The sequence below is a fragment of the Pan paniscus genome, chromosome 6 (assembly GCF_029289425.2).
Source record: "Pan paniscus chromosome 6, NHGRI_mPanPan1-v2.0_pri, whole genome shotgun sequence".
Classification (NCBI taxonomy): domain Eukaryota; kingdom Metazoa; phylum Chordata; class Mammalia; order Primates; family Hominidae; genus Pan; species Pan paniscus.
In genome coordinates, this window is record NC_073255.2 from 99,553,924 (window position 1) to 99,571,627 (window position 17,704).

Genomic DNA, 17,704 nt, shown 5'->3' on the forward strand with positions numbered 1-17,704 from the left:
ATATGAATAATTCAAACTGAAGAGGGAAGTGAAAAATATATAGGTGATAATCCAAATTAAAGGCTATTCTTCAAAAGCAGTTGTCAAATTGGTTTTAGTAATGGCAATAATTAGATGATCTGTAAGGTTGGGTCTAGTTAGAAACTTCTGTGTTTCCCGGATGCTTATTGCTTTTTCTTTTTAAAGTATAGTCATTTATTTCTCCTAGTAAATGTTCCCTTGTTATAATGAACAATGGTTTCATTGTTCATGATTTACTAGAAAGGCAACAAATTTGAAACTGGTTATAAACATATAATCTGTTTCTAACCATATCATTTTTAAGCAGTTCTAAAAACTCAGTAAACAGTAAACATTTTCTCTTCTTTTCAGAAATAAAATCTCAGAGCAAGGTGTATAACACTTGCATTTCAATACATATTTATGTTCCATACTTACAGCATGCATTTTCCTACATATCAAAGGACATTTCACTATCATTGAACTCATTTCATCCTTTGCCACACACAGCATTCCACAATCCCACAGCCCTGAAGCTTGGAGAACATGTCTCTCACATTCAAAATCTAACTAAACTAACAGTTTAACAGCTTGTCTATGTAAAATAGGGATAGGAACATTGCCAAGCCGAAATAACAGTTGCCTAACAAATGAAATGTCCAAGCTCGTAAAGTCACAAACTTTGACCTTTAGGCTTTTTAAAATAGAATCTGTTTAAACACATACACAGAGCGAGAGAGCAAAAGAGGGAACAGCTTACCCAAAAAGAGATTTAAAAGTTTAAAGCCCAGCATCTCTGAATGATATAATTAGTGGAGTTCACTTCAAGATAATTTGGGAAGATGAAATAAATTTAGAAAAACATTAGAAAAATGCAAACCATTGATTTAACTGATTTGGATACTTCTCATTTGAATAGCTCTCCCTTGGAGTTCCGGCTCTACACACTTACTATTTTTTGAGTGACAAATGTCATCATAGTTTGCTGCTAATAAAACATTGATTATCTCACTGCTTAGTTGAAAGAAATGCAGAATATTACAGACTTAATTTTCCCAATTCCTCTTTCCTAGAATAGGTTGGTATACAATATTTTTGATTTGAGAAAAATAAACAGAAAAAAATAAACATGAAACACTAAGCTATGAATCACAAACTCCTTATTAAAGAACTTCCTTTTTACCTCACATGGTCCTGATCCAATCTTTTCAGCCCCAGCACATATTTCAGACTCATTCAGAGTCACCTTCCCTCGATGATGCTGGCTGCATTTCTCATTTCCCATTATATAGAGATGTGCCACTCGTAATAGGCCATCATAGTTGATCACTAGATTGATGAAAACATACAATAAGGTGAGAAAAGTAAGAAACAAAGACAAATGTGTTCTTTTTAAAATAAAATAAATATGGCCTCATCTTTTGAAAACTAGCTTACATCCAGTGTAGCCCCAGCCATAAACACTGCAACTGGTCTTTTCAGGAATTGTGCATCCATAATTAGGTAAATCAATCGTACTAACAAAATCATCCAGGACAGCAGGCCTGAAAACACAAAATACAATGGTGAGTACTCTCAACTGGATTCAACACAAAATTAACATATTAAATGTAGTGTTCATGTTTAATATGGCATTTACAGAGAATGAAGTCCTGTTTCTTAAAAAAAAAAAAAAAAAAAAGGTGGGAATGTCCAAATGTAATGATGACATTTGGAATAGGTAGTAAAGAAATGAGTCACGTATTTGCCAATATTTAAGAATAAATGGTCAATGCTATTTTTTAAAATAATTATTTTACATTTGAAAGTTATCAAATAACTGCTAAGTTTCCATTTTAAAACAGACTGATCAGACTGTTGGCCCAATGTTAGTTATTCATTTTTTTACAGTTTTGCAAATACCTTTCTCTCTATACTCACAGAGAGACCCAAACGCATGCATATATACATATATATACAGCATGTAACATATGTTTATAATGTATCTGTATGAGAGAGAACGAACTGCCACACAGCTGAAGAAAATGCTCCAACAATTCTTGTCCAGGTGAAAAATACAAAATCTTCTAAAGTAACTAACCTGGCAAGCTTCATTAAAACCAGATCTGATCCTTCAGGGCCATATACCAGCTGGGAAACATTGAGAACCTGTTTGCATTTCTCATCTCCTCTTCCGTGGACATCATGAATTCCAAGCCAAGCTTCATAATCTTTCAAGTCTCTGTTTTGAAGGAAAAAAATTTAAATGTAAAACATAGTAATTCCAAATTCTGTAGTATTATTCCTATCTATTGTTATTTTAGACTATTAAGGCACATAACCTAAATTTAAAATTTGATTCATAGTATAATAAAGAACAACACATTTGTTATGGGAGATTCTGAATACTACAAACATACATAAGCAGAAAGAGGCTTTAAATTGCTGAGATTCTAAATGACTATTTTAGAAACTTGCTTATGCTTGCTAGAGTAAGTCACTTGTGAAAAATGCTCAGGTAAAGCACTTTACATGAATTATAATTTTTTCTGCAAATTTTGCTTTGTTTATGTCAGCTGTGTATATATTTGGTTTAGTAACAGGGGTTGAAGTTTTCTACAAACAAAATCAAAGTGACCTTGCTGAGAAGCAGGAAGGAAGTTTACAAATGCTGCCTCTTTATCTTTTCCTTAGGCTAATTTTCATTGAAAATTATGCCCAGGATGATCCTGAGGCTGACTCTACAGGAGAAAGAAGTAGTGAGGATTGAAAAAAGCCTATTGATAATTTAGAAAAAAAAAGAATTATATCTAGAAATACAGGGTACAAGTAGAAAGTTGGGATATAAAACATTCACATAATTCTAGCAAAATTTTCCCCAACTGAGGGTAACACTAATTGTGAAAAGAGGAGAACTGAAGTAGTGTCTTGTAAATATCCATGAAGTCAAAGTAAGTTTTGTAAGCCAAATTCTAAAAATAAAATAATTTGTTCACCCCATTTGTGAATCTCTGCAAAATGAATACATATTATAACCTTAAGAGCAAAGTGGAAGACATACACATTTTAAAGGCTCAAAATAATACTAGTTTTAAAAACACTTTACCGAGAAGGGAAACACTGTCGTGCAGTAAGAACCCAACTCTCCTTTATCAATGATCCTCCGCAGATATGTTTATTTCTGTGAAAAAGAGGAAAGAGAAACAAGTAACATCTGTGCAGAAAGAGTGACTGCCAATTAATGCAAAGCCTGTGGCTCCATTTGTTAAAAATAAATGCACTGCAGAGGAAAATATAGAAATTAACCCAACTGGAATAAAATGAGAAGTTCTTTTATCTGAAGGGTGATATTTGGTGATTGTAGCGTTAGCTTTTTTTTCATAATGTGACTACAAATTTATGAAATCAATTTGACTTTTGTGTAGTCTAAAGTTATTACACATCAATAGCCATCCCGAACACACATATTCGTGTGTATGTGCATCTATCCTTGTGAGGAACGTATGTGCTACAAATATAGGATAATTATAATTTTTTAAAAATGTGAATCTATTTTAAATTCAGTGTTTGCTTATTAAAAATGCAAAGTTGAGTTCTTGTTTGAACCCTGAAAACCATCTAGTGGTAGCAATTTTATTCGTGCACTATTTCCTTCTTCTACTACCATTATGTAGTTTTGATATATTAACTTAAAATGTAACTGAATCTGAATAAATTACTTTTTCCAGTATAAGATCAGGAATATAATATTTCATCTCTAAAGTAAAACAATTTTGCAAGGCAAATCATTTAGGAAATTGTAAAATATTTGTAGAGTATGATGAGTACTAGTACATTTTTTGATGATATCCAAAATCTGTAAATCCATTTTTTTGGCAGAGACATGGAAAAAGCACAACTTTTCATAATTTACATTTCCAAAGAGTACAGATGTGCAGTGCTTCAGAGGGTAATACTAGAAGATTCCCAGACTGAGACCATAGTTATTTATGGCGTTTACCACACAGGAGGATAAGAATATATATTGACTTTTAATTTCTATCCTTTTCAGTATGAGTTTTGGAAGAATAACTAAGCAGCTGTTGTTGCTAACAACTTGGATTTAAAAAGGAAAAAAACTAAAAATTTACAGTACTCTAATCTGATGGAAAAATAGCTTCACCTGTTTTTCCAACAATGGAGATGACCAAAGCAGTATCCTTGTGAATTCTCTTACTGGAAAAAATAACTTAGAAGTATTAATATATGTCTTCTTTTATCATCTGGGGTTATAAGATAAGCAAAGAATCACCAATTAACTCAAATGTGGATTATTGAAAGATTTCTCCTTCCTTCCTTCTTCTTTTTTTTTTTTTTTTTTTTGAGACAGAGTCTCGCTCAGTATCTGGGATTGCAGGCGTGTGCCACCATGACCGGCTAATTTTTGTATTTTTAGTAGAGATGGGGTTTTACCACGTTGGCCAGGCTGCTCTTGAACTCCTGACCTCAAGTGATACACCTGCCTCAGCCTCCCAAACTGCTGGGATTACAGGTGTGAGCCACCACACCCAGCCTCTTGAAAGATTTTCTATAATTAAGAAAATTAAACACTCCAACAGAATTCTAAAGTCTTTACTAAATCCTCATACTGCACACTCAGCTTTAATATTCTGGTTAGTTTCACAATTCTATTTTAGTACTACACACCTAGGACAGCTATACTACAATTATTGGCATAAATATTTATAAAATCTGATAAGCCATTCCTTGAGAAAAGGGTATACTAAAAAAAGAACTTTAGGCCATCTCCTACAACATTGTGGTCATCTAAAGTCATATGTATCAAATTATATAAACTCTTGCTTTCCAATAATTGGTTTGTTCATAAAAGGACTTCTGTTTCAAGTTGTCTCTATTCTAATGTCACTGTGATTTAATAATAGTAACAGACATTCTTTTTCTCTACTCTAGGAGGCTAGCAGTGAGGGAACAGGAGGGTATTCTAAAAGAGGGGATATTTAGGTTGAAATTTGAAGGAGAAAGAATTTTCAGGCATAAAACATGGAGGAAGAAAGCCACAGTGTGTTGTGGGAACAACAGCATAAAGGCTTAGAGGAAGAAACGTGAGGTATCTAGAAAACAAGAGACAATGTGGTTCAAACTCAATGTATCTTGGGGTGTGTTGCATGGTGAGGTTCTGATAGAGATAGCCAAAGACATAAATATTTTAGCATTCCAATTAACATACAGAATAATATATGTAGTATATGAAAGTTGTAAGATCAGATTTTAAGTTAACTTATATTTTCAGTATTTAATTCTTATGACATAATTATTAAGCATAATTTTCTCTAACAATGTGATTTGCAAAGTGATTTTATGTAGAACATGTCATTGATTCTTAAGAGCATTGAGAAATAGACATGTCAAGAATTTTGTATCCCCACTGATTATTATAATATCAAGACTATTTAACTATTGGCCTTTTTGTAAAGATAAAATGCTCTAGAATTTAAAATTGCCATTTTTCATTTGATTGACAAGGAAAAAGTCAGAAATTAAAAACAAATATAAATGTTTTGACATGATCATGCATAAACATATTAGAAAATAAACCCATAATATCCTAGATTGGAAATTTAATAACAAGTATCATAACTACTATGGTAATATTAAGGTTTCAATAGGTCCTCCGTATTTTGCTTAATCGGAACCAAAGTGTCTCTTAGAATCAGGGACATTGCCAACACATATGGGACCTTTGTGAAGATTTAAAGAGGCACTACCTCTGGAGGCACAAATTATAGTCCAGAGCTTACAGTCTGGCAAGCAGATGTGATCAGCCTCCTCTTTTACTGCCTCACCCAGGTGCCCTGTGGAGAGTACAACCTTCAGGACCACATGCGTCCATATTTCTGGGAATAGGACTCTCTTGTACATATTCTGGATATGCATGACTTGCATCTATTAATAATTACCTGTATCTCAAACTAACCATCCATCCTATGTTTGTTCGTGTTGGAATCCCATTTACAACTCGCAATTGTTTCGTTTTGGCACAAGATATTACGGGATCTGAAACAGGACCAAACATAACATTTTTTAAAATAAGAATTTGAAATAATCAGTGCCTCTTAGTTTTCTTAAATGCAATGATAATTACACAAATATAACTATTCTTATTGTGTCCAAAGAACAGTTTGGTGAAAGAGAAGTTTAATATGACCGCAGCATTATATTAAGTCCTTAACACTTGCCATCTTCATCTAAGAAGTTGAGTAACTCAGAAAAACAAATAAACTCAAAGCAGACAGGATTGCCATGAGAGTGACAATGGCTTTGCTCACAATACACTAAGACCAAGCTCCTCAGGTCTAATCCCTCACCACCCTCAACATAAAATAAACCAAAGTTATTTACAATGGTTATTTCTAATGGTCAGTAGAAATCAATAGATTCAGTGAAAAAAACAAAACCAAGCTTTACTTGGATATTACTTCTGAATTTGTACAGTTAGATTGTAGATTTATTCAATATGTCTTACCAACATTTGATTTATTGAAATCATATCCAAATGATATAATTATTATTTTCAAATCATTATGTCCAAAGACATAATACAAAATTTATTGGAGTAAATGTTTTCCTGACCCTCCTCTGTGCTCCTCGCCTTATCCCCTCTACTTCTGCCCATGGTCTAGAATAGATATCCATTTGCTTCCTGAGCCTGGGGCACAGCAGGTAGTATTTTAAATCAAAAACACTTGAGTAACTTCCTTCAGCTCAAGAGATATGTGAAAATAAAATACAAGTGGCCCCCAACAGATTCTTAAACTGAGGATTAACTGAATATCTCAGACTGTGTCATCTTGTGCCCACTTGACTGTAGGGCATGCAGAGAAGTTTACAAATAGAGTAGAATAGAGGCACTGAATAACTTTCCAACTTTCGGGTTTCATTCTCCTGAATTCAGCATCCTAATTTTATTAAATCATGGTATATATAAAGGTGGTCCATTATACGCATTGTGCCCCAAATTAAAAGTAAATATAAACACTCTTTTCGAAATCACATATACCATCTTATAGATTTTTTGCAAGAGAATTGAATTTTTATATGTATGCAGTTGCCTTTGAAACTCCTTTACACCTATGCATAGAAAAATATATTTTAAAAAGTAAAAATAAATAGGTTAACTTCTTTTTATAATGGAAGCTAATATAGATAATTTTCTTTGAAAGAAATAATGACACTTCTGACACACAGAGAGAGACTCAGAATATACTTTATATTGTGAAATATTACTTACGGTCTAAATTGACTATTGTAGGTGTGGTATCACCTTCACCTGTAAAAATAAATGTATAGATAAATACACAATTCATATATGCATATATCTGTTATATAAAACCAAATATATATTAAAATCCAAGTATCAATGAATTCAGTAATTTACTAAAATTTTTGTTGTTGTTGTTTTGTTTTGTTTTGAGACAGAGTCTCATTCTGTCACCCAGGCTGGAGTCCAGTGGTGCTATCTCAGCTCACTGAAACCTCCCCCTCTCAGGTTCAAGTGATTCTCCTGACTCAGCCTCCCAAGTAGCTGGGACCACAGGCACACACCACCACACCCAGCTGCTTTTTGTATTTTTAGTAGAGACGGGATTTCGCCATGTGGGCCAGGCTGGTCTCAAACTCCTGACCTCAAATGATCCACCTGCCTCAGCCTCCCAAAGTGCTAGGATTATAGGCATGAGCCACCACACCTGGCCAATTTACTGAAATTCTTGACATTTTATTCAGAGATAAAATGTAAACTCTTTTGAGTAATTATACATCACGTTTACTGGATAATATTGTAAGTATATGCCCTCTGGTACTAGGTGATATGAGCAGAGCCCTATTTTATGACTATGGAGGCTCTCAGGTGTGTGTTTTGATGATCATTGGCCATTTGAATTACATTGCCTTCATCAAGGAGCTGCCTCGATCCACCAAGATGTCCAACATCCTACACCATGAACATTCCATTGAATAGCACTCGTGTTCATTATTGTCTACTTGGACTCTTCATATTGATAGGCCATTTGCTTCTGTAATTTGAATCATTTAATTTTTTTTCTGAAAACTTTTAGTTTTATATGGTTAAAGATAATTGCAACTACACAAACTTCATAAATCTCTGCAAGGATTCTAGAAGATAGATATCAATGTCACTAATGGAAAAAGAGGAATAATTCAATATAATTATGCTTTGTTGCTTGAATATTTCAAGGGTTGATTTTTCCAGATGCTAGTAAAAAAATATGGAAAAAAGAGAACACTGAAAACTACAAATTAATTCTAATTAAAACCTGTAGCTTACTACTTTTTCATCTCTACTGGGGCTTAATTGCCACAAATAAGAGAAAGTCTTGGAAGATGCAAGGATTTTGAAATACTTATGCTGTAATGAATGAGACACAAGACATTTCCTGGAGCTTAATGTGTGACTATTCAGAATTGATGGCATAGAGTTCAGTCAGGCACTGTTTAGACCCAGATGGTTGTTAATCCCTGGAAATGCCCTGAGCTCAAATAAGCCAGCAACAAACCAATAATGTATATGGATTCCTTTGTAATAGATGCCAATGTGATTGTTATTTATGAGGATAGTTGTGAGAATTAATATATACTTATTTAAGTTCATTTTTCAGATCTAGATATTTTAAATGAATAGGTTAATGGTAAACATACAAAATTCATCATTTCTCTTTCGCTGTAGCTTATCCTAGAGGAGGGTTTGTCAGTCAGCTGAGGTCAGAGTTTTAGTTCATTAAGTATGAGTTAAGATTGAGGCGGACTATGGTAACAAAACATCAAGGATATTGGTTTTCCACGTAAGTCAAATACTTGAAAATGTTAAATAAGTAGATATTTATTTCTTATTTTGTGAGGAGAAAGACTGGTTATTTGTTCTATCTTTACTTGTATATTAAGTCTCTTATTTCTAAGCATTAAGCTAATAGGTCAACAAAATGCTGAGTTAACTCTTGTATCTTACAATATATTTAGTTTTAAAAATTTGTAGATATGGCCTTGCGTAGTGGCTCGTGCCTGCCTGTAATCCCAGCATTCTGGGAGGCCGAGGCGGATGGATCACAAGGTCAGGAGTTCAAGACCAGTCTGGCCAACACAGTGAAACCCTGGATCTACTAAAAATACAAAAAATCAGCCAGGTGTGGTGGCAGACACCTGTAATCCCAGCTCCTTGGGAGGCTGAGGCAGGAGAATCGCTTAAACCTGGGAGGCAGAGGTTGCAGTGAGCCAAAATTGCTCCACTGCACTCCAGCCTGGGCAACAGTGTGGGCAACAGTGTGATACTCTGTCTCAAAAAAAAAAAAAAATTTGTAGACACTATACATTTTGGGTTTTAATAATTAATAGTAATGTATATGTTTTGCTTTCTCTAATCCAGTATTTCTCACACTTTAGCATAAACTGAAATATGTTTTAAAATTAAATTTCTGGGGATTCTGGGTTGGTGGCTGGTTGCATCCATTTAACAAGCATCCTAGGTTCTTCTGTTGCATGCCTGGAGTAAAACTTGAAAAACTACTTTCTATGCCTTTTCCATTTCACTGCCAAATATTATTCTCACTTTTCTTCCTTTACTTTCACCACTGTCTATACTACAGTATCTATACCACACTACTTTCAGACTCATGTCTACAAAAATATATGTGATACAATACTTATTTTTTATTGGTTCAACTTAAATTTGAAGAAAGAAAACATGTCAATGATAAAAGTTTTACCTACGGAAGGGTAGGGGTGTGTGTGCGTGTGTGTGTGTGTGTGTGTGTGTGTGTGTATGGCCTCAGAACCAAACATGGACTTTTTCTGAAAACATAAAGAAAACTTTCTCCCACTCTTCTTAAAGCTTTAACTCAATTTCAAAAGTTTACGAACATCATGTATTTCTCCATGAAGAAATCTATGTTCACATTCTCATTTTATATATTGTTAATATATACATATTACATGATTATATTGCTTTGTAATTGTTTCCATAAATGTCTCCCTTCTATACTATGAACTATTTAAAATTAAGAAGAAGTGTTTGTATTTTTATAAACATAGTATGTTATATATGGCTTTGTACACAATAGCAGCTCAATTAACAATAATGAATGAACAAATAAAAACAGAGATGGAAGTTAAGGTTTTGACTCTTTACTATGCAACAGACACTGTTCACAATAGTCCCATATAATAGGTACTTTTATTATAAAATATTGCAAATACAAATATGAGTCCTAAGTGGGTTTGGTAACTTGCCCAAGGTACTTAAAAGTGATGGGTCTGGCATTCTTAGGAAGTCTGGATTGAAGTTCTTAACCACTACGCTCTTGGTAGTTAAGATTTTTCTAAAATAGTATACTAACTGTGTCTGTGTATACTCAATCATATAGGCACCTCTACGTTTTTATGTTTGCATATTTGATAAACTTAAAAATATGTAAAATATTATTTTGTAAGCATGTTAAAAAAAGAATAAAAACCTTTACATGTTTTGTAAGAGAATTTTACAGTGTGAAAATGATTTATACAGTCTCTGCAGTTATATAAATAATAAGAACTCAAATCTTCTAAAGATAAATATTATCACCCTTTCACCAGGGAGAAAATGTAAATAAATCCTGGCTATAAATATTAGTTAGAAAAATGACACTGTAAAAAATCTTTATTAAAATTAATGTGTGGTATACACTGAAATAAAATGATTTATCTGCAATAGTATTTAATCAAATACTAGTAACCCCCTCAAGTCTTTCAACAGCACATTACTTTTAGTTTAAAAATATTAGTTGAAAAAATTTTTTGAAAACTTGTAAATTATTACAGTCCTGGCTCCCTTGGTTTGTGATTATAAATGAAATCACAGTGCCTTGAGATACTATAGGGCATTTCACTCTTAACCATGCATATGTGCTAGATGGAGCTGCTGTGATTTTTAAAAATCTGGAAATCTGTAGAGGAAGCAAAATAACTTGTTTTAGAAGGCAGATAATTGCCTTTTTCCTTCTTCCTACACCATTATATATTCTATGAGCCTCCATTAGTCTTAACCATAGAGACTTAACAAAAACATAGTGCTATAAAACTGTACTTAGAAAAATAATAATCTTTTAATAATTTTTAAATATTTTTGTATGGCATTCTCTGAAAAGGTAGGTGTGTTTCTTTTAGTATTAACATTGAGCCTATGCCAACCTTAATATGGGAAAAGTGAAGAACATTAGGAAAACAAATTAATTTGAAAGGCTATGATCATGGCTGATAAAATGAAAATAAACTTATTAGAAATGCCATTTATTTGCAAACATATAATATATTTAGTTATTTATTCTTATACAGAGTTTCCCAACCTATTAAAAATAGATGGAGCAGCTCCAAGTCTTAATTATAGGTAGACTTGATTAACATCATATTTTAAAAGTTTGCCTTTAATGCTAGAATTTCATAAAACATGACTGCTGTTTCCATTTAAGGTGAAATTTACCTCTTTAATTTGACATAAATTCTAGAAAAACACAGACTTCTGTTGTATTTCATTTTTTAAAAGCAACATTATTATTTCTTCAATTTAATCTCTTTTTAGAGTAGATATTTTTGCTGCTGTTCTCAAGGTACTTGATACTACTGGCTTGTCTCACAAGAAAAACATTCTTAAAACAAAGTTCTTATCGAACTTATAAAAGTATTTCCTTTCTAAAGAGAAGGTGGTTTAACATTGTGGTAAAGGATGTTCGTTGTAAACATAGAGTTACAGATACCTAGTATAGTAAAATGGTCTCTTTCTACTGACACAGCTTTATAAAAAGGCTTTTTCACTCAATAACATATTTAAGACGTACTTCCATCTCAATACGTATTACTAGACATCAGTGGTTACCAGTGGAAATGATTTTGCCCTCCAGGGGACATTGGCAATGTCTAGAGATAGTTTTGATTGTCACGACTTGGGGCAGGTGTCATGCTACTGGCATCTAGTGGATAGAGTCCAGGAATACTACTAAACATGCTACAATGCACAGAACAGCATCTACCCCAAAATGTGGGTGTGCGGAGGCTCAAAAATCCTGATCTATGTCAACATTATTACTGCTTTTGATACATTTTATCAAACTAACTTCCAAGCAGGATTTTGAATTCACACTGTAAGTAGCATAGAATTGAGACAGACTGATTACCCAGGTCCTCACTAATACTGGATATTTACAATCATTTTATTTGCCAACCTGACAGGTAGAAGTGACTTCTCATGTCTTAAACATTTTTTTCCTATGAATATGTTTTAATGTCTTTTCATTTATTTATTAGCTATATTTTTGAAGATTTATTTTCTACTTTTTTCTCCTGAGTTCTCACATCTTTTTCTTACTGATATCTAGGGACTTTTTAATATGAATTATACCAGACATGTATTTTATATGAACTATGTCAAACATGTATTACATGTTTTTTATATAACTTTTACTTTATACACTAATATCTTTTTAACAAAGCCATCTGGGAATCAGATAACTGGGTGGAAAACTCCAGGCTCTTCTTTAGTCTTAAGTTAAAGAACTGAGAAGGAAATAGAAGTACCACTAGTTCAGATCTGCTCATGGCTTTTTAGTGGGCTGGGAACTTTGCTGAGAGCTCTGCTATGTTCAGAAGCTGAACAGGTAGTATTGGTATTGGGGGGTGGGGAGATCTTTCTAGCCCAGTCATATTAGAACTGTGGCCAATTAATGCTTTCGGAATCCCAATGGAAATCTTCTGAGGGAAGAGAATCTCCATTAAAATGTTAAAATTTCTTCTTATCTATACGAGAGATGGAGAGAGAGAAAGAGAGACCATGTGGTGTGTCTGTGTGTGTGTTGTGTACATTTGTGTGTGTTGCTCTCTGGAGAGCTTCCTCATTTGGGAATAAATGCCAGACCATCTATATTATTTACAACTTTTAGATGAAATGTAGTACATTTAAAATATTTCACAAGACCAATCCCTAACTGTACTTACAACGAGAAATAGGGCAATAATCCCAAGGAATGAGTGGATTTCCCGTGTAGCACCAGGGTCCATGAGCATCATCATCTGGATTTCGGCAGTAATTCTCATTCAGCTTACTTGCATCTGGTTCCCAGAAGATATGACTGCGGAAACAACAGGCCTTGCACATCACAAGATGCTCATTCCATCCAAGAGACACAAAATATTACAAAAAGATATAATCTCAGCACATTACTTTCACTGTAGATACAGCATAACCTTTTACTTGGGATGAATTTTAGCTATTTTGTTTGAGGTCTGTTTGGTTGCTACTGTTGTTCCTACACTTTAGAAGCAGATTCTCTAACTTGGAAATATGGAAGAGGGCTCCATAATTGGCATATTAGATTTTGTGATTTTGCCTCTATTTGGTAATCCCAGTGGCATGGTAATGATACTTCTGTGCATAGAAATAAGAAAAACATTGTCTAAAGCAAGCAGATGGCAAAGATTAAAACTATAAAATACATAAAAAATACAAGCTATTATACAAGTTTTTTTTACATTTTAGATACAAATGAAGCATCACTAGCCATATCACTATGACAGAGTACAAGAAGATATACTGAAATGAATAATGTGTTAATTAAATAATTAAAATTCTAAATTTTACTGATCAGTTACAAAATATTATTTTCTGACAGATAACCGAGCAATACTTTATTTCTAATTCACATCTTAACTAAATTTATTACAAAAGAAAAGCAAAGATTGTAAATTTACTGTAAATTATTTTATAAGGCCATTTTCATTCATGTAACATCAATATTTACATTTACCTCAATAACATGAATGAAGTCAATTCTACATGGCCACTTTGATCATAAAAGTCATTAAAACTATTCATCTTACTGAACTTGTTTCCAGTTATTAATTGCTACCATGCTTGAATATAATTAATGTGTCATTTTAAATAAAATTTTAAAAAGCTTGAACATGGAAACTTGGACTATATTTCCAGACCAAGGTTCATTTTTCTGGACCAAGAATAACAGTAAACACATATAGTACTTATTACATGCCACATTGTGTTGTAGGTTCTTTGTAGATATAACCTTAGACCAATCTTATGAGATAGTCTTTAAGGTTATGCCATATTACATTTGTGGAAATTGAAATCCAGAGAGGAAAACTAATTGGTGTAATGTCACATGACTTGCAAACACTAGAGCTGGGGTTTGAACCCATGGCTATTTCAAGAGTCAGTGCTCAAAACCGCCATGCTCTGTCTCCTACTTACAAAGTTTGTCCTTAAGCCAAAATGGTACCATGTGACTTAATCCTTGATCAATTTCCTACAAATTGTTTCCAAAAGTCAAACCTAAACTTGATGAATTAAGTATTATTAGAGACCCATTGATAGTTTCTAAATAAATATATCACATATTTTCAGTGGTATGCTGGTAAAAGTTTACCAACTGGTACTTTGAGGTATGTGTATGGTGAGGATGAAGATGAGGAATGCTTGTCTGAAGTTGTTGCTGATTTCTGTAGTGTAAATACTTCTACCATGAAAATTTCAACCTTCTAGTGTAAAATCACTGAAGGCAACACTTTTGAAAGACGATGAGAACAATTCTCTCTCACAAGTCCATAAGAGCAATCCACCCCACCCACCACTGCATGTTTCTAAAAATGCTTTAAAAAATAGCAGTGCTGAAATTAGCATTTATTTTAATCATGCCAATTCTTACTTAAAATTATTTAATAAATCCTGTTAATCCTCAGGATAAAATTTAGATTTCTTAACTGAGCTTACAAGACTTTCTATATGGTGTTACCACTTTGTGAATTCCTTCTCTGTGGACATTGACCAAGGTACATTCTTTCAGTCTTACCAAAATTATTTCCTATATTCAAATAATCTAATGCTTTGGCCTTTGCACATGCAATTTCTTGTGTCTAATATCCTCTTCCTCCTCTACTTCCCTTGCCCAGTTCCTACTCATCATGTACATCCCAGCTAATTTCCCTTCCTTTAAGAAGCCTTCCTGACCACTTACGTCTGAGTAGGCACTTCTTTGCATTCCCATAGCATAAAATATGCTATCTTTCATAGTTTTCATATGGCATTCCCTGTTTGCTTGCATCCCACACTAGAGTGGGAGATCTATAAGGACAGAAGTCTGCTGCTCTTTGAAGTCCTAGAACTCCAGTGTCAATATAGTAGCCACTGGCCACATATGGCTACTGAGAAATTGATCCAGTCCAAATTGACAGGTGCTGTAAGTGTAAACAGACACCAGATTTTGAATATGGAGCATGAGAATATAATGTAAAAGATATTTTTAATTATTTTGTATTAAATACATATTGAAATGAAAAACTGTAGATGTAGTGGATTAAATAAAATATATTAAAATTAATTTTGCCTGTTTATTTTTACCTCTTTAAAAGTGGCTACTAGGAATTTAACAGAACATATGTCGCTTACATTTGTGAGCTGCATTGTCTTTATATTGGAGAGCATTATTTTAGAACTATCCTTTTGTGTGAAGTAAATTAACTGAAACAATATAATCCACTATTGAGTACATTTTGGAAGAGAATAAGGAACTTAAAGTTAAAAGACTGAAGCAAAGTCACTCCATCTCTCTGAGCCCTTAAATTCCTATCCACATATGAATCTTTCCTATAGGATTATGATGGTCAAATGGCATAACTCATGTAAAGCAGCCATGTGATAGACACTTGATCAAATGACTGTAACTTGTTTTTTCTTTTATTCTAGTGCATATACTCTGGGATGTTTATGAAAAAATCTGCTTTAGGTCACGATTATGTGTCATACTTCTTTTGCAATTTTGTAAACACTAGCACTATTGCTAGGGCTGAGTGGGTGCTACCTTCTCTATATCTATGGTAAAAATCTGTAATTCTCTAAAATTTGTAGATTTTTTCAACTACATATACATTCCTGTAATTACTGGAAAATTTTATGTATCAAAGCTACATAAGGAAACCTGTCATTACACATTTTTAATAGTTAAGGTTTAGTATTTTAGAAATTTAAATTATATGAGTGATTATTCATTGATTTTCATAAACTATCAATTATTAAATATGAAAACAATAATCCCATAAAATGCACTATGTCAAACACCAGATTTGCCACTTACTTATACACTGTCTTATTAAGTTATGTAACTATTGTGTCAATGTGACTGTATCCTCCTTGGAGGTTGGAACCAAAACATTATCCACTTTTTGTTGATGTTCCCCATGGTACCAATTACAGTACAGAACACATAGTAAATGCTCAATAAATATCCACTAACTTGAATTGCATATTTAAAAGTTTGCTACATAAAGAAACAATGTTATGATGAGTTGTAAAGAAAAACCAATCTAATGCTTTTATTAGCTTACCATGATATATAAAAGAATAGAAAGAAATAGCAATGTACATATCTAAATACCCAGTCTGTTGGTATCACTACATTCTATATATTGAAAGGAAGAAATTTACACACCGATGTAAGTCTTCCATGTTCTTGTCCCACATTGAACATGTTAGTCCAGATCTTGTTTGGGATAAGTTGCCCATATAATTTTTGCCATTCCCACGATAACAATCTAGACATAAAATATACAGAAATAAGTCCAATGAATATTAAGGCGGATAAAACAAAAAGATTTTTTACAAGTATATGGAATCATGAAATCAACATAAAAATTAAAGTACTTGAAAGGGCTGGGTGCGGTGGCTCACGCCTGTAATCCCAGCACTTTGGGAGGCCAAGGCGGGCCCATCACGAGGTCAGGAGATCGAGACCATCCTGGCTAACGCGGTGAAACCCTGTCTCTACTTTAAAAATACAAAAAATTAGCCAGGGCGTGGATGGTGGGCGCCTGTAGTCCCAGCTACTCGAGAGGCTGAAGCAGGAGAATGGCGTGAACCCGGGAGGCGGAGTTTGCCGTGAGCCGAGATGGCGCCACTGCACTACAGCCTGGGCGACAGAGTGAGACTCCGTCTCAAAACAAAAAGAAAAAAAAAATTAAAGTACTTGAAATCTGTACAAATCAAAAATACTCAAATATCTCAGATTAAAAAATCTTTATTTTAAGCCCAGTATCTTCATCAAAATAAGGGCTTATGCAAATTCAAATATAACAAATAATAATTTAAAAACAAAATAATTTAAATGAGTGGCCCTTTGGAACAACAAAGAAATAAGAATTTTTAGACTAACACATGTATTTCCCAACATTTTCTTCTGAAAAATTTCATTCCATAGAAAAGCAATATAACGAACATTCATCTCCTAGTCACATTCCTTATGTTTTGATTTTTGTCTTTTATGACATTGACATTCTGAGTCACCCAAGTCAGCTGTTTTACAAATGCTCTTTAAGTTCATTTTGTTTGATTTATTTTCTCATGAATAAAACCAAGTTAAAGATATTTGACAGGAATATTGCATCAGTGATGCTTTGTCCTTTTTAGAGCATAACATCTTGTGACACATGATGTCACTTTGTTCCATCACTGGTGATGTGTTTGATCACTTGGTTAAGTGGTGCAAAGGAAAAACTCCTCTTTGTATTTAACAAAAAAATCGGTTGGGGCCTTGAGTCTGAATAAATATCCTAATGCCAAACAAATTTTCACAAAATAGCTTAGGCATACGTTAATGAATTTTGCATGAACCACTTATTGTCA

General features: G+C 33.4%; 1 protein-coding gene across 2 annotated transcripts in view; it reads right to left on the reverse strand.

Moving 5' to 3' along the window:
- Positions 1-17,704, reverse strand: part of HGF (hepatocyte growth factor) — a 71,372-nt gene that overhangs the window by 5,206 nt on the left and 48,462 nt on the right. For both annotated transcript variants that reach the window (XM_003822742.6, XM_008976326.4), the window contains 8 exons: positions 16,515-16,617; positions 13,012-13,145; positions 7,268-7,306; positions 5,937-6,033; positions 3,086-3,160; positions 2,081-2,221; positions 1,438-1,544; positions 1,184-1,329 (listed from right to left, as the gene is read on the reverse strand). In XM_003822742.6, the coding sequence (XP_003822790.2) occupies positions 1,184-1,329; positions 1,438-1,544; positions 2,081-2,221; positions 3,086-3,160; positions 5,937-6,033; positions 7,268-7,306; positions 13,012-13,145; positions 16,515-16,617 (842 nt within the window). The remainder of the gene's footprint in view (positions 1-1,183; positions 1,330-1,437; positions 1,545-2,080; positions 2,222-3,085; positions 3,161-5,936; positions 6,034-7,267; positions 7,307-13,011; positions 13,146-16,514; positions 16,618-17,704) is intronic.